At 41.4% G+C, this 15,000-nt stretch overlaps 1 protein-coding gene across 4 annotated transcripts in view; it reads left to right on the top strand.

Annotated features, from left to right (window-relative positions):
• Positions 1-15,000, top strand: part of LOC138627878 (leucine-rich repeat and fibronectin type III domain-containing protein 1-like protein) — a 248,102-nt gene that overhangs the window by 230,558 nt on the left and 2,544 nt on the right. For all 4 annotated transcript variants that reach the window (XM_069710514.1, XM_069710515.1, XM_069710513.1 and 1 more), the window contains 3 exons: positions 8,130-8,313; positions 9,528-9,771; positions 9,854-10,128. In XM_069710514.1, coding sequence (XP_069566615.1) covers positions 8,130-8,313; positions 9,528-9,771; positions 9,854-9,978 — 553 coding nt within the window. In that variant the 3' untranslated portion in view covers positions 9,979-10,128. The remainder of the gene's footprint in view (positions 1-8,129; positions 8,314-9,527; positions 9,772-9,853; positions 10,129-15,000) is intronic.

Genomic DNA, 15,000 nt, shown 5'->3' with positions numbered 1-15,000 from the left:
AAACTATATAAAATTTGTACTTTACTTGAGTTTTCTATTTCATGCAGCTTTATACTTTAACTTCGCTAGCTAGCTTCGTACATATGAATGGAAAAGTTGCATTTTAAAGGTCCGTATAGTTTATATTTCTCTGTAATGTAATATTACTTAACACATTATTTACTTAAACTTATAAACTTAAATCATAAATATATAGGAAATATATATATATATATACATATCCTCTCCTTCCTCCATGTTTCTCATCCTACACTCAGTTTCTCATCGCTATTATTTTGTTTTTATTCTGTCTCTCTCTCCTTATTGATATTCGGAGGATGAGAGGCGATGAACGAGAGATCTTCACCCTGACCTTGTGTCTGAGGTGTGAGGGTGGGAACCCGTCCATGTCTATTTATATATACGTACACTTTTCAGGAGTCTGAAATATTTGGCAGAAATAGATTTAAAAAGGACAAAGGTATGTTTTTTTGATGTTGGCATAGCTAATATAATAGCTGTGTGAACGCTGATTTGATCGCTGCTTCACCTCCTCCTGGTGTTTCTGGATTATTGGATCATCGGTGAGCCCTTCTGTCTCCCTCCTCCGGCTCGGTGTTCCTCACATCGCTGACAGCCTGCTGGTTCCCTCAGGTTAACTACTAATTGTGCAGTTCTGACTCTCTGCTGTCAATTACACACTCGGCTTGTTGCCCCCCCGCCTCCCTCCTCCCCCCGTAGGCTTTTTGTACACCTGTGTTCACACAGCATTTCTTGCCGCGCTCTCATCATGCCTCTGTGGTTATATCTGGCGGGAAAAGTACCGGACAGTTTACAGGATGAACTCTTTCAGCTGAACAGACTTGTATTGCGCTTGTGGACCCTCTGCTGCACTTTTATCTTTGATTGCTTTGTGCTGCTGCTTTTATTTTTTTTACTTTTGTTGGAACGTATCTATTAGATCAGGGCTCCCTTTGGAAATTAGTTTTTTCGGTCTATCGATTGAAAGGTCATCTCCTACAAATTGTAGTCGTTTTCCAGGTGACATTAATTACCCTACAATTTTGTTGTGAGTAAATCAATGTGGTTCTCTTTTGGGGTTTTTTGCGATTAAACCTTTTGTTTTTTTATTATTATTATTATTACTTGTTAATTCATATAATTGATTTACCAACAACATACCAACACAAACCAACGACAGCATTAAAAAAAAAAACAGCACAAAATACACACAAAAAACGACTTAAAAAGGCAACGTAAATTAATAAAAAATAATGATAACAACAGCATAGTCTTCTTGACCATTTTTAACCTTAGATCCCGCAGCAACATTACAATTCATGTTCAACCACATAGCAAAGGTGATAATATAATATGATGCACAGGAAGTAGGGATGAAACTTCTACTTGTCGTTTCTAAATATGGACCCCAGACTTTCCTTAAAGAATTTTTTATTATTATTAACTTTGTGAATGATCTGCTTAAAAGAAGCGATCTTTGCCAGCTCATCTCTCCATTCTTTAAATTTAGTTTAAACTAACCTTTTTTTGCAGACTTTTCACCCAAACTCCATCAGATTTTGAGGACTTTAATGACCCTAGAGAAGTGTTATTCACCTACTTTTTAAAAAGTGCCAGAAGAAGAATAGACGTCAGCGGAGACGCGCTGGTTTTACTGAATGTCTGCTGCTTATTGTCTAATTTTAAGGAAATGCATATCTGCAAGTTATTATCCTTTGTTTTATTAATGAAAACAGACCATAACGCACTCAAAGCGTTTACAGTACACCGGCTCATGCAGGATTAACAAGGAAACAGCGTGTCCTTGTATAAATCCAGCTTCTTACTGTATTTGATGGTCGGTTGAGGTACGGTGGACTCAAATAGAAATGAATAGCTGCCGTTGGAGCTTACAGCCATTCAAGGTTATTCTTTATACTAAAAGCTTTATATTTTATATTCCCCTCGCCTTGGGCAGAGAACAAGTTATATTCCTGCATAATGAAAACCAGGAGAGATCCAAGATAATTGCAGTTTAAATATGTCAGCGTGGCAGCGTCTATCATTTCAGGTTGTGAATAATTCAGCGGTCATAATGGTGTGAAGTTCGCTGCCGTATGGAGGAGTACGACCTGAGGTGTTGCCTCCCTGTTCCTGACGGCGGTCTGAATAATGCAGCGGGCCACAAACCAAATGAAATAGAGCCACTCTGGATTTTTTTTACGAGCCGTGACACTAAATCCAACCCATCACCGCGATTACACTTCCTGTTCACATTCTGTATGTATGAAAATGGATGAAAGCTTCGAGTCATTTTAGGGCTCCGTTATTGAGCGATGCAGTCGTGTGGAGAGTGTCTCTGGAATAAAAGGGTTTGATGGCTGTATTTGGCTAACGAGACGCATTAGATCAGTAACTTTCCTCCGGTGAATGTTTTAAGATCCCTGAAGATCCTGTCTTCATGTAAAAAAAAAAAAAAAAAAATGAACACACTTTTGGCGTTTGGAGGGTTTCATGTTTCCTGTGTCATCCAGAAGTTTCATACTTTCCTCGACGAGCCACCGAAGAAGGCTGTAGGTTTTCCTAAAATGCCCTTCATGGATGGAGTATATTCTGTGGCTTAGTTTAGAGTTGAGGCTCCTCCTCCCTTTGGGAATTCAACTGCCAACCCAGATGGTGCATGCTGCGTACAGTTCAGTTCAGTATCCGCCCGAAGCCTCGGGATGAAACACGACTTACCTCAAGCGACAACAAGACCCGCGGGCAATAATATGAGCTGTACATTTATACTTCCTGTGTGTGTGTGTGTGTGTGTGTGTGTGTGTGTGTGTGTGTGTGTGCGCGCCTCAGGTGTTCACTCAACAATTAGTCTGACCCAGAACATAGCAGCACTTATAGACCAGACTTCTATAATAGACCTGCTGTGTCTCTCCAGAACACAAACACACAAACAAACACACAAACAAACACACACTCTCTCTCAGCCCAGAGGGTCAGAGTGGGCTTTATAATTCCACTCTTTGTCTCGTCACCTCTGCTCCAGTGTTGATAAATAGGAACTGCCCTGCACCACCTGACACCTGAATAATATATAGGACTCTAACACACACACACACACACACACACACACACACACACACACACACACACACACACACACACACACACACACACACACACACACACACACAGGACATCTGCCAGAGCACGCACACATCGAGAACAGGGGAGGAAACCGCACATAAACACTCACTTTGTGCCTCTCTGTCAGTACAGTACATTTTTATTACTGACTCTATCATGATTTACAATCTCTTAGTTTTTTTTAAAGCTGCATTAACCTTTAAAAGTTGGCAAGCAGGTGCGTATTCACACATCAAGCCAGACGCAGACGGACATTATCATTCATTTGAAGTGGAGTGTCACAATTTTTCTCACTTTTAGCTTTAGGTTTGGAGGTTTGTTTATGTTCTGCATCTTCACATGGAGTGCCGCGGTGATGTCCAAGCTGCAGGAAATAAACGTGTTGCTGAGCTTAAGGGTGGTGGGATTTTAAATGAACTCAGGTTTGTATTTATGCGGCACCATACCGTACGTAAAACTGTTCAATACATATGCTAGAAATATGAAAATATATGTTTAAATTCAACTTCCTTTTCAAGAGAGAATACATTAAAGTGATTAATTCGGAGCAGATCTAAGATCACCGGCACCGAGGAGATCGGCACTCGTGACCTGAGGGAGCAGCTTGGACTGTATTCTGAGGGCATATCTGAGACGTTCTCTGGAGCCCGGCTGCAAAGTACTTTCAATATCGGGGAGGAGATTTTTTTTTTTTTTTTGCAACGGAATTCTGCAGGTTTTGCAATGCAAGTTTTTTAGAGGACCGCAGTGATGCATTAAAACCCACCAACTGTGTGAGAAGTGAGGCCGATGCAGAAGTGTCTTAAGCTGCAATACCAGCGAGTGCCACTAGAGATCGGCTCCAAAAAGCCTCCAGCTCCATAGACTCCCATTCAACTTCTCTCGTGAAATACAAAGTCAATAAATGTTTTCTACAATTCATTATGATGTCATTAGCTACAGTTGCTCCTTTTTATTAGTTTTCTGGCGATTCATCTGAAATTAATTCCATCATCAATTAGATATTAGGCCACAAAAAGTGGTATTTTATTTGGCTTCACCAAAACTTCAGTTTTATTCCTGTTCACCTGCAGGAAGTTTGCAGTCATCATCTGAGAAAATTATCTGGGCTTTCAGCTGCTGGATGTTCCACCATGACAGTATTTACCATTAAATCCTTGCTGTTTGGAGCTGGGCAGGCGCTGATTGTTGGAGCTCTGTTGAACAGTATGGCTGATTAATATTGCTGGAAACACCGAGGCTGTAAAACCAAAACAAATGTATGAATTTAAAAGAGGCTGAAAAGCTGCTCGATGGATTCGTAACTACATGAAATGCCTTAATTGCAAAATAGTTAATACACTTTGCTTTACTAAATATTAAACTACAATTAGCTGCTATGATAAAAGAAAAATCACCTTCTTATGCTAGAAAACACTCATCTCAACAGAGTGTTTATGTCCTTAGATGTGTGTGTGTGTGTGTGTGTGTGTGTGTGTGTGTGTGTGTGTGTGTGTGTGTGTGTGTGTGTGTGTGTGTGTGTGTGTGTGTGTGTGTGTGTGTGTGTGTGTGTGTGTGTGTGTGTGTGTGTGTGTGTGTGTGTGTGTTGTGTACTAGAACAAATGGGCTGGTCCGTCCACTGCAGTAATCTCGGTGTGTCAGAGGGTGGCCTAGTTCACAGCTCCTCCATGTTTCTCTGCTCAATTATCATTCCACCGATAACATCTCCTTCTCTCTCTGCAGCCCACAGTACTTTGTCTTTGTTCTTCTTTTCTTTCTTTTTTTTTCTCAGCTCTTTTTTTACATGCTCTTCTCTCATCTTTCCTCCTTCACGATCTGTTCTCAAATTAGTTCGAGGAATCAGAATAAGCTCTCAATCATTTCGAGGGTGGCACATTGTTAAAATTCTTCCTTGCTTCTTTTTCTTCTTTTATTTAATTTTTATTTTTTTGCTGCCTGTACAGCCTCTGCAGGTCCACACAGCAGCTTTATTCCAGAAGTTTAAAAGGTGAAACCTCACCTCCTGTGATGAGGAGAAGTGAAAAAGCTGACATGCAGACTTCATTATACGCAGCGTATTCCTCTCTGACGGAGGAGAATGTGTCTCTTAAGCAAACTGCAGTATGAAGGTACATTTTGTTGTCTCATCACACCGTCTGTGTTCGTGGTAATGAAGGAACGTGTCACGCATCACGGCGGTGTGCTGACAGTGTGTTTCCTTTTGTTTCTGGACGGTAGAAGTCTGTGGTGCAGAGCAATAAGACACACTATGATTTGGAGAAACCCACAGTACTTGTTAGTGGAAAATATTAATTATGGTTTGGGTTGTTTGATGGGATTTATTGACGATGAGAACTAGAATCACCACCTGGTAGTTGTGTGACTCCGCTAACAAGTTGTCGTGTACATACAGTTCATGTACGTGTGTGTTTGTGTTACGTTTGTAGAGATTTCTTCAAGGTGTTTCTGAGATATCACGTTCATAGTGGGAAATGGATGTGAACTCACAGTGACCCTTTGACCTTTGGTCCCCAAAATTGTATCAGTCCATTGTTGGTACCAAGTGAATGTTTTTGCCAAGTTTTGCATTTTTGACATATTGTGTTCACGAGAACAGGACACAGGGATGGGAGGGACGTGAAGACCCTGTGACCTTGAACTTTGACCTTTGATCACTAAACTCTAACCAGTTCATCCTTGAGGAAAAGTGAACGATTGTGTCACATTTGAAGAAAATTCATTCAATTCCATTCTTAGGGGTTCGGTTTCTTCCTGGAGAGCGGTTTTTAGGGGCTTGTCTGGGATGCACTCAGATTTCCAGTAGAGCTGGGCGGGGCATAGTGTCCTTAGGTTCTCAGTCAGATGACTGTGGCTGAAGAGTGAAAAAATTCCTTACACAATATTTATTCATTCAGAGAAGAACATTGAAGCTTCGTCTGCATCACTTTCAGTTTCTGATCCAAAACTGAAACATGTAAAGTTTGTATATTCTCATATGAACTTGCATGAACTTGTTTTCTATGTTTCTGTCTTTTGTCTGGTGTTGTTACATCTTCCTCTGTTTTTCTTCATCCTCCTATGTGACATTTCTTTATTCCTCGTTCTCCTCCATCTTTTTCGTTTCTGTCTCACCTTGTCTCATCACTTCTCCTCAGTGTCTTCTTCTTTGTTTGTTTTCTCATTTCCTATATAGTCTTCTCTCGTCTTTTCACCGCCATCTTCCTCGCCTCCACCCCCACCCCCCATCCCTGTCTTTAATCTCACTCTGCCTTGTACCCTTTGATTTTCAAGTTGACAATTGAAAGTGCTCTATCCCTCGTCCCTTGTGCTCCATCTGTCGTTCCACTGTGTGTATATTGCCTCTACTTCAATTTTCTACTTCAGTCTTTTGTATTATTGGAAACCTCCTCTTCTCTTTACCAGAACATTGTGTCAGATCTCAGCTCCTCATTCTGTCCAGCACAACGGGGCAAGAAGTCATCACAAGCAGCAGAGCAGTTACATCAATACAAATATCTTTAGATGTGTGTCTGAGGACCAAGAGATGTCCAACAGATGGAGAAGGACTGAGACAGAGAGTGACAAAAGTGACAGAATAGGATATAAGAAATTAGAAATTACAAGAGGCAAAGAAATCAACACTTCAACTCGTGATTAAATCCATCCAAGATGATTTCATTTAAAATCAATGGAATTAAAAGAGTAAAAAAAATTTTTAAAAAAAATTAAATCATCATTTTAAAACATATCACGGAATGAAATGTGATTTTTGCTCTGTCAAAATGCTCTTCAATTTGCAGGTGTCCTCCCTTTGCATTCCCAGTGTACATGAAATAGGACGTAAGACCGTATGTGTACATGGTGGGAAGGTAACTCCCCCTACAGAGGACTGATATACTCACTCTACAACTGCAACACTCCAACAACTCGGCTTTAATCTCGTTTCTCACAGAGCTGAAGGAGGCAAAACAAACCACTGGCTTGGGAAAAGAAAAAAAGTTTATTTAAATTATTTTCTGCTTTTCATAAATGTAATGAATTTTATTCTGTCTTGGTTATATTCTGCTTTGCAAAATATAACACCGGTGATTGTTCTGTCTATTGGGTTGATGTTTAGATTATTTTAATTTATCCCCCTGGTGGTTGCATGTGTTATTGCAGTTAGTTTAGCAGTAGAAGTCTTTTCATTCATTGGCCAATAGGGTCACATGACGTGGCCAGAGCAATGATTCCAGCGCACAGCAGAGGTGAGGGGTCACATGTGGGCAGCTGATCCTCTGCCTTTCTTAGTTGAGTGTCTTGAGCAGCAATGCTTGTGAGTACCAAAATATCATGTGTGCTGAATTGTACGTTTATTGAATGTTTACATAGAACTTTAACATAAAGAGGGACGTTTTATGGAGCTAGTATTTTTTAGCATCTAAATTAAGGTAAAGCATTGTGATGACTCAGAAAAAATGTTAATTATCAAGCCATGCCTTGTTTGTTGAAAGGGAAGGGAATTTAGCACAGTGTTTTATTCTGTGTGGTACATCAGAAAAGATATGTAATTTTATTTTGACATACATACTGATTGAGTGATTTATTTTGTCCTTATTTCAGTTTAAAAAAAAAAAGATTGTTGTGCACGAGAAGAGGAAAACAAACAGTAAACGTTCATTCAACTTTACTTCTTCGTCTGACTCTCTATACAACAGTATGTTCGCTATCTGTCGAAGTGTGGTCTGACACCTACTCTGAGGACAGAATAGGTGATAGTTACAATATGAATATGTAGTTCTGTATCAGCCAGTGGAGCTGGCAGCGGCTAATGGATAAGTTTGTCCTCCGGGCGACCGTACTGTGAGCCGGGTGCTAACAGAAAGACGCTAAATAAAGTTGGAGCTCAAAGTCCCTCGTATTGGTCTTCTCTATCGAAAAAGCTGCCGCTAAACCGGGTGGCTAGACACTTTAAAACGTAATTATGACGAGCTGTTGTTTGAAAACATTATTTAAGATATCTTTCTGTCTGTCTTCCTCTCGTTCAGGATGATCCCCGCCAACCACAAATACTTCCTGCTGAGTGACCTGGCGTCTTCGCGGGACTACGAGCTGTGTGTTCTGGCCGTATACGACGACGGCATCACCGCCCTGACCGGCACCAAGCTGGTGGGCTGCGTGTCCTTCGCTACCGACTCGGAGTACGGACGCTGTCACTCGATACGAGACCAGGTTGGTTTATTAAAAAGGTTCAGCGTTCAGTCTGGATATCTGTCTGACGAGACTACACGGTACATTTAAAACATGAATGAATAGTTGTTTTGCAGAAACTTGCGTGGAAATTATTGGGGAATTGCTGGAACTGCAAAAACAAAACAAACAAAAAAAGAATTAGTTACAGTGCAATCTGAAAATTCTGAAAAATTATGGTGTATGTTTTTTGCTATTGATAAAAGATTTAGTGGGGCAATTCATGGGAAGTGGACCTGGCCGGCATCATGGCGTCGCCCCAACTCCCTTACATATATCATATGTACTCAGAGAACCAAAGTTACAACGTAACCAAACAATCTGCTGACTCATTATGACCAATTGTGACACGTTCAAAGGAAAAACGTCAGCTTGTGAAATGTTGATTTACAGGTCAGGAGACACCAGGTGTTTTTTTCTTTGACGTTGGCGGGAGTTGTGCAACCGTGAATTTGTCCCCCAGAGTCAGACTGTCAACAACGAGTTCTACTGGGACCTTCTGAGACGCCTGAGGGTTGTTAGCATTAATGTCTGTTCGTTAACTTAGCTGGATGTTAGCGTTGTTAGCTTGCATTTAGCTGTGTTTTCGCAAAAGTAGCTGCTTGTCAGACTGTCGAGATCGAGTTCTACTGTGACCCTCTGAGGCGTCTGAGAGGAAAACATTCACTGCAAACCACCTGAAATGTGGCGCCATGGCAACGGGGTTCTCCACCACGACAACACGCCCGCTCACAGTTGTTTTTTTCCACCCTCAACAACACGATCGTTGCTCCGCGCCCACCCTGCTCACAGGATTGTGATCGCTGCAACTTCTTTCTGTTCCCCAAAAATTTGACACAAAAACTTAATTTGGGCAAAGCGTGTTGTAGACATGCAAGTAAAATGAAGTAGAATGTGTTATTCTCACGCCTAGAAAACGCCGAGCGCCACTATTGCACAGTTTTCTTTTCTCTACGGGCATGTCTATTACATGCAGCACTTAATAGGAAAACAAACACACATTTAGAGTTTGGTGATAAGATTCAAACCTCGTCCTCGTCGTCCATGACGTCCGCCACCAAGCTTCTGTGTGTCTATTACACGCTTTGCAGAAGAATGAACTTTAAACTCAATTAATTGTTGAGCTTTAAAGATTCATTCAACAGAACATATCGCACCGAACTCAGTGTCTGCGTGTCTCCGGTCTCTTCTTCCAGTTCTTGGGCGGCACAATGATCATCATCATCGGGGGCATCATCGTGGCCTCCGTCCTCGTCTTCATCTTCATCCTGCTGATGAAGTACAAGCTGCACAGCAACCACTACAAGCAGAAAGCGGCAGCGCGCCACGCCAACGTCTGCTCCCAGACCAACGGAGGAGGAGGAGGAGGAGGAGGAGGAGGAGGCGGAGGCGGAGCCAACGTTCTCGCTCTGCCGCCGTCCTCCTCCTCTGCAGGGCAAGGTGAGAGCAGGAAATGCGGAGGAGGCAAACGCTTCTCTTTGTTATCGTCTTCTTCTAATAATCAAATTCCATCTCGTTGCAGGCGGAGGTGCGAATAAAAACTCCCAACCGTCATCGTCAACGGACGGGATGGGCGGAGCTTCTCTTCGAGGGACGACTGTCGTGGACTTAAACCCCACCCATGACGATGACGCCATCTCTCAATAACACACAGGAAACTGTCATTAAACCCACAACCCACTATTCTCGAAGCCCAAAACAATACTCCACACCCTTCCCCTCCTTTTCTTTTTTTTATTTGTTGCTGGTGCCTGGAGCCAAACTCCACTCGACATCGAGGAGCAGCTCCTGTCATTGGTGAGTAGCTGCAGGCAGGTACAGGGAGATGACCAAGGATTAATATCAGTATATTGGTATTCAACATTATCTTGGAATCATATTGTGACATAACAAGCGATATATCGTTGATAACAATAATGGTGTCAAACAAGTCACACTTGTTACACATTCTGAAACACACAACCTCATTTCCAAATAAAAGTTGGGACTCTGTAAAAAAAATTTAATTAAAAGAGATCGCAATGAATTCGTAAATCACATTAACCCATATTTAATTGGAAATAGACCAAAGACAGCAAATAAAATGTTGAAACTGAACATTTTTTATTGTTTCATGAAAAATATAGGCTCGTAATTTGATGCCAAGTTGGGACAGAGGCTGTGTATGTGGGATGAGACACATCGTATTTATTACACTGTTAATTTCATACGAATTCTTATTAAAGAGGACATTTAACAGGATTAAATCACCACCGAATTAGACCTAACTGGTTCCTGTTGCTGCTCTCTCTGGCTTCTCCGATCCTTTTTCCTTCATGCCATGTTGTCTGAACTCCTGCGAGGTTTATGTGTTGGGCTCAGGACAGCTAGCAGGGCTTTCAGCATGTAGATTGTAACTCACACGTGTTTTTTTTTTTGTTTTTACCTGCTGCTGCAATGAGGGATGAATTCAGTTAAATCTGGTGCTGCCAGAGACAGACGGAGGAGGAGAGAGACACAGAGAGAACGAGAGTTTCATTTGAAGTTTGTTTGAAATTGAAATGTGAAACAGACACAGAGGCGCCGAGAGAGAGAACGAGATGGAGAAGACCGGCTTTGGTAAACCATGCGGACAAAGTTCACTCAGCCTGCATGACTGAGCTCCGAGCGAAACACTCCTCCATTAAAAATGCACTTTAATGAACAGTCACTCACATGGCTGCAGCACACACACACACACACACACACACACACACACACACACACACACACACCTGTTTCCTCTCCGCTAAACACGTTCAGCAGGTAACGTCAACACAGCAGCGGATCTAATGGCGGTATCGACTTAAAAAAAAAATCAATGCCGGACAAAACGGCCTTTGTTTAAAGTTTCTGCTTTCTTTCAGAGCGTCATAACGACACTCATAAAACTACCAACAACATGTGCGTGCATAAGAGCGCGTGATGCTGCGAGGCGTTCTGTTAGTGGGTCGGTCACAAAGCTTCCTGATTTTAAATGATTTGATACGGAGCGATCGGTTGGGAAAGACGATCTATGAACTAATCCCACCAAAGATACCACACGTCTCTTCTTAATTATTTTTATCTAATATACAGCGCAGTCCTCAGGAATCGTAGCTGTTAGCGCTGACAATTAATTTTGAGCCTTAATTAATAGACGTGTGAAGTGGGAGCAGCTGTCGGTGCTCGAAGTACTTTCCTGTTTGAAAAGGTTTCTTGCAACGACGTCTTCGATGCTCTTGAGGGTCAAACAGGTTGTTTTTTTTTACAGATAAAGTATCAGTGGAAAGGTTTATGTCAGAGATATCAGTTTTATGTATTTCAGCCTAATTTTCTTAGAAACTAGCTGCGTACTGGATCACACATTATTTATTTTTACTTAGTACGAACTGCAGCTACTGTCGCAATCCGAATCTGAAATATAAATAAAAAGGATGTGATTTGGAACAAGTACGCTTCATTTAATTGCCACTTCTTCTCCTTCCTCCTTTTGTGGGCGGAGCATCAGAGCCACCAACTTCACTTGGCGGCTCTTGTGAGGTATCTCCCGCTGCAAAGGATTGTGGGTCAGAACAGCCAGAGTAGCATTTAGTTTAGCATGCGAGGCGTTTAGGGACTGTGTGTTAGGTGTAGCTGCAGGGAAAAAAAAATATTTCCTTTTAAACTGCATAAAAACTGAAGATTGATGATGATGATGGAGGTATCAGCAAAAGTATTATTCAGGCATCGGCATCGAAGTCCTGGTTTCAGTGTTAAAAATATGTTAGCGATACGCAGCCCTACCCAGCATTAGAAAGATTATCGGTCTCTTCATGTATCGGATGATCACAATATCAATACTTTATTAACTACACATTATGTGCATGAGTCACACTGTAACCTCCGCTGATGTTGATTTCATCTTTACTTTTCTTCTCGAGAGAAATTCTAAATGTGTCTCTGCGTAACTTTTATTTTGAAAACAAACCATATTTATTTCTTTACTCCTGCATGTCTCACTTCTCCTGATGCAAACACATTCTCTCCGTCACTTCCTGTTTCCTCTCGCTCCCAACACAGACACCCTGCCTCCCTCCTTGTAGTCATTTCTTTGAGTCTAATGAGTTGTTTTGTTTCGATGCTTCCTCTTGCTTCTTCACTCCTTTCATTTTGTTCAAGTTCAAGGTCATTTTGTTTTTCTGGCTTCCTTCACGATAGCTTTTCTCTTTATCTTGTGATATTTCTGGGACCGATTTCACTCCCAAAATTGAGATGTATACCCCATCTTGATAAATCTTTCAAAGCTCCGGAGGATTTTCTCCCCTTCACACGATTTGAGCTGTTTCTTTTTCCTTTTATCTCTGTGAATTTAAATATTGGTCCCGTGTAGTTCGGCGGATGGAGCGTGACGCCATCGCTGTCGGCGTGAGCATCTCCGTTCACTTTTGAGCTACACAGTTCAACGTGGCCAGTGTGACCTGACACATACACATTTTTATTCTTATCTCTCGGAAAATGTTAAACGAGAAAAACATGACAGATTATCTTCTCTAGACCTGCATCACATATTTGTCAGCATTTGGAGTTCGCTGCTTATTAACATTGATGTTAAAGTTGGATGTCTCTGACCCAGTTTCCCTGCGGCATTAACATGCAGACGTTTGATCTGGATGAAGATGTCACATGTTGATGCAGGTGTAAATTAATGTAGAGCTCACTGCAGTCAGAAGATGACTGCACGAGAACAGACTCACATTGCAAGCCGATCTCAGCCAGGTGCAAATATAACCTACGCAACTGGCTGCAGTTCAAAGTTCATCCAACAGGTTGAAAGTTGTACACAGCTGCAGCATTGATAGTCCGACACACATTGACTGTGTATAAAAATGTTTGTAGTCTCCAGGTCTGAAAAGTGAAGCCAATGCAGAAATGTCTTTAAGTGCAATACCACTGAGGGCCACTAGGCGCTGGCTAAAAAATAAATAAATAAACTTTGGGATGCAATAGACTCCCATTCAAAGAGCAAGAGTCATTCAGTGTTGTGGTGGTCCCTTTGAAAATAATTCCAGCATTAATTAGATATAAGCCCTCAAACAGAGCAATATTTGGGGGCCTGTCCGGGATGCAGTGAGGTTGACATCACAGTGCAATCCAGATATAAATAAGAAGTGTAAAGCATTGCCTTTGTTGCTTCTTGAGAAAAAAACGTAGTCACACTTTTTTTTAGACCTCTTCCTCAGCACCTCAGACTTCTGCTTATTTAAAAAAAAAAAAAAAATGTTTCCTGTTCAGCAGAAATTGAAGTAGTTCTGTTGTGACTGCAGAGGCTTTCAAATGCCATGTAATCCACATCAGGTCATCGATCAGTTTGCTCTCCAGTGTCTCTTTCTACATTTCAAATATCCCTTCATGTATTATCTCTTATTTATTCTTTTATTTTTCAGCTCTCTCCTCCCTTCAGTCCACTCTCACTTCTTTTTTTTTACTCTATTGTTCTCGTCCTCACCGCCCTGTTTTCTTCCTCTTTCATGCAACATCTAGGAGTTCTGATTTCTCCTCTTCTTTTGCTGCATGCATGCTCCATTTCTTCCTCCACTCATACATTCATCGCGCTATAAATCCTCTTTATTATCTACTCATCATAACGTCCCTCCTCTGTAATAATACTCTCCTGTCTAAAAACACACATTTCATCACACACACACACACACACACACACACACACACACACACACACACACACACACACACACACACACACACAGAAGCACTCATTTTTTTTCTCATAGAAGCAATCTCAGTGGCACCCGCCGGCCTTTAGGCCATTTATTGTGGGTTTAATATCCACCACACAAACAGAGGCAATCTCAATGCACCTGTTTCCTCTCCCATTCAAATGAACTGAGTTGGTGTCTGTTGGTCACACACACTCACACACACACACACACACACACACACACACACACACACACACACACACACACACACACACACACACACACACACACACATACACACATATATGCAGCATCAGGAACTCACAACATGTGTGTGCATTTATACCGTTCATTCAAACCACTTTGTTCTGCCTTCGTATCACTTCAGTGATTATAATTTCCAACCTCATGTCCCCCAAATGTTTTATTTTTATCACGTCCACTTACCCAGCGAAACATTTCATCATCAACTAGACTTAACTTTTATGTTTGTGACATGATGAAATGTGCTCCCCCACTTTTCATATTCTCCTCCAACAATAATCAGGTCCATCCAATACTTTGGTTTAACAATCCGGTTTTCTTTACGATGAGTATTTTCATCTCACAAAGCACAAAAAGAAGCTGTTTGGAAACTTAAAGCCTTCGTTAACGTCAGCGAAAGATTCCCACCATCTTGTTAAGTAATGAAAAAGTCACATTGACTTTAATCACAAGACTACAAGAAAACTGTTTATTTCCTTAACTGTTAACAAAGGTATCGCGGTGTAGCAGTGTCATGTATAAGTATGCTATATGGAGGTAGATCAATGTATAATAGTGTCACATACACAATACACAAAGGCGGGAACAGGCAGCGCATTTAGTAATAAACCGAGAAGTTTTACGAGGCGTACAGTATGTGGTGTTACAACGGCACTACTTTTCAGATATATTATGTGGTTTTCACTGAACAGCAGAAATAAGTACACCA

This window comes from Brachyistius frenatus, unplaced genomic scaffold (genome assembly GCF_029030835.1).
Source record: "Brachyistius frenatus isolate BFR_SWC_R1_liver_20210118 unplaced genomic scaffold, ASM2903083v1 Contig_92, whole genome shotgun sequence".
NCBI lineage: Eukaryota > Metazoa > Chordata > Actinopteri > Embiotocidae > Brachyistius > Brachyistius frenatus.
Note: the sequence above shows the minus strand (reverse complement) of the source record. Positions and strands in the feature narration are given on the sequence as shown.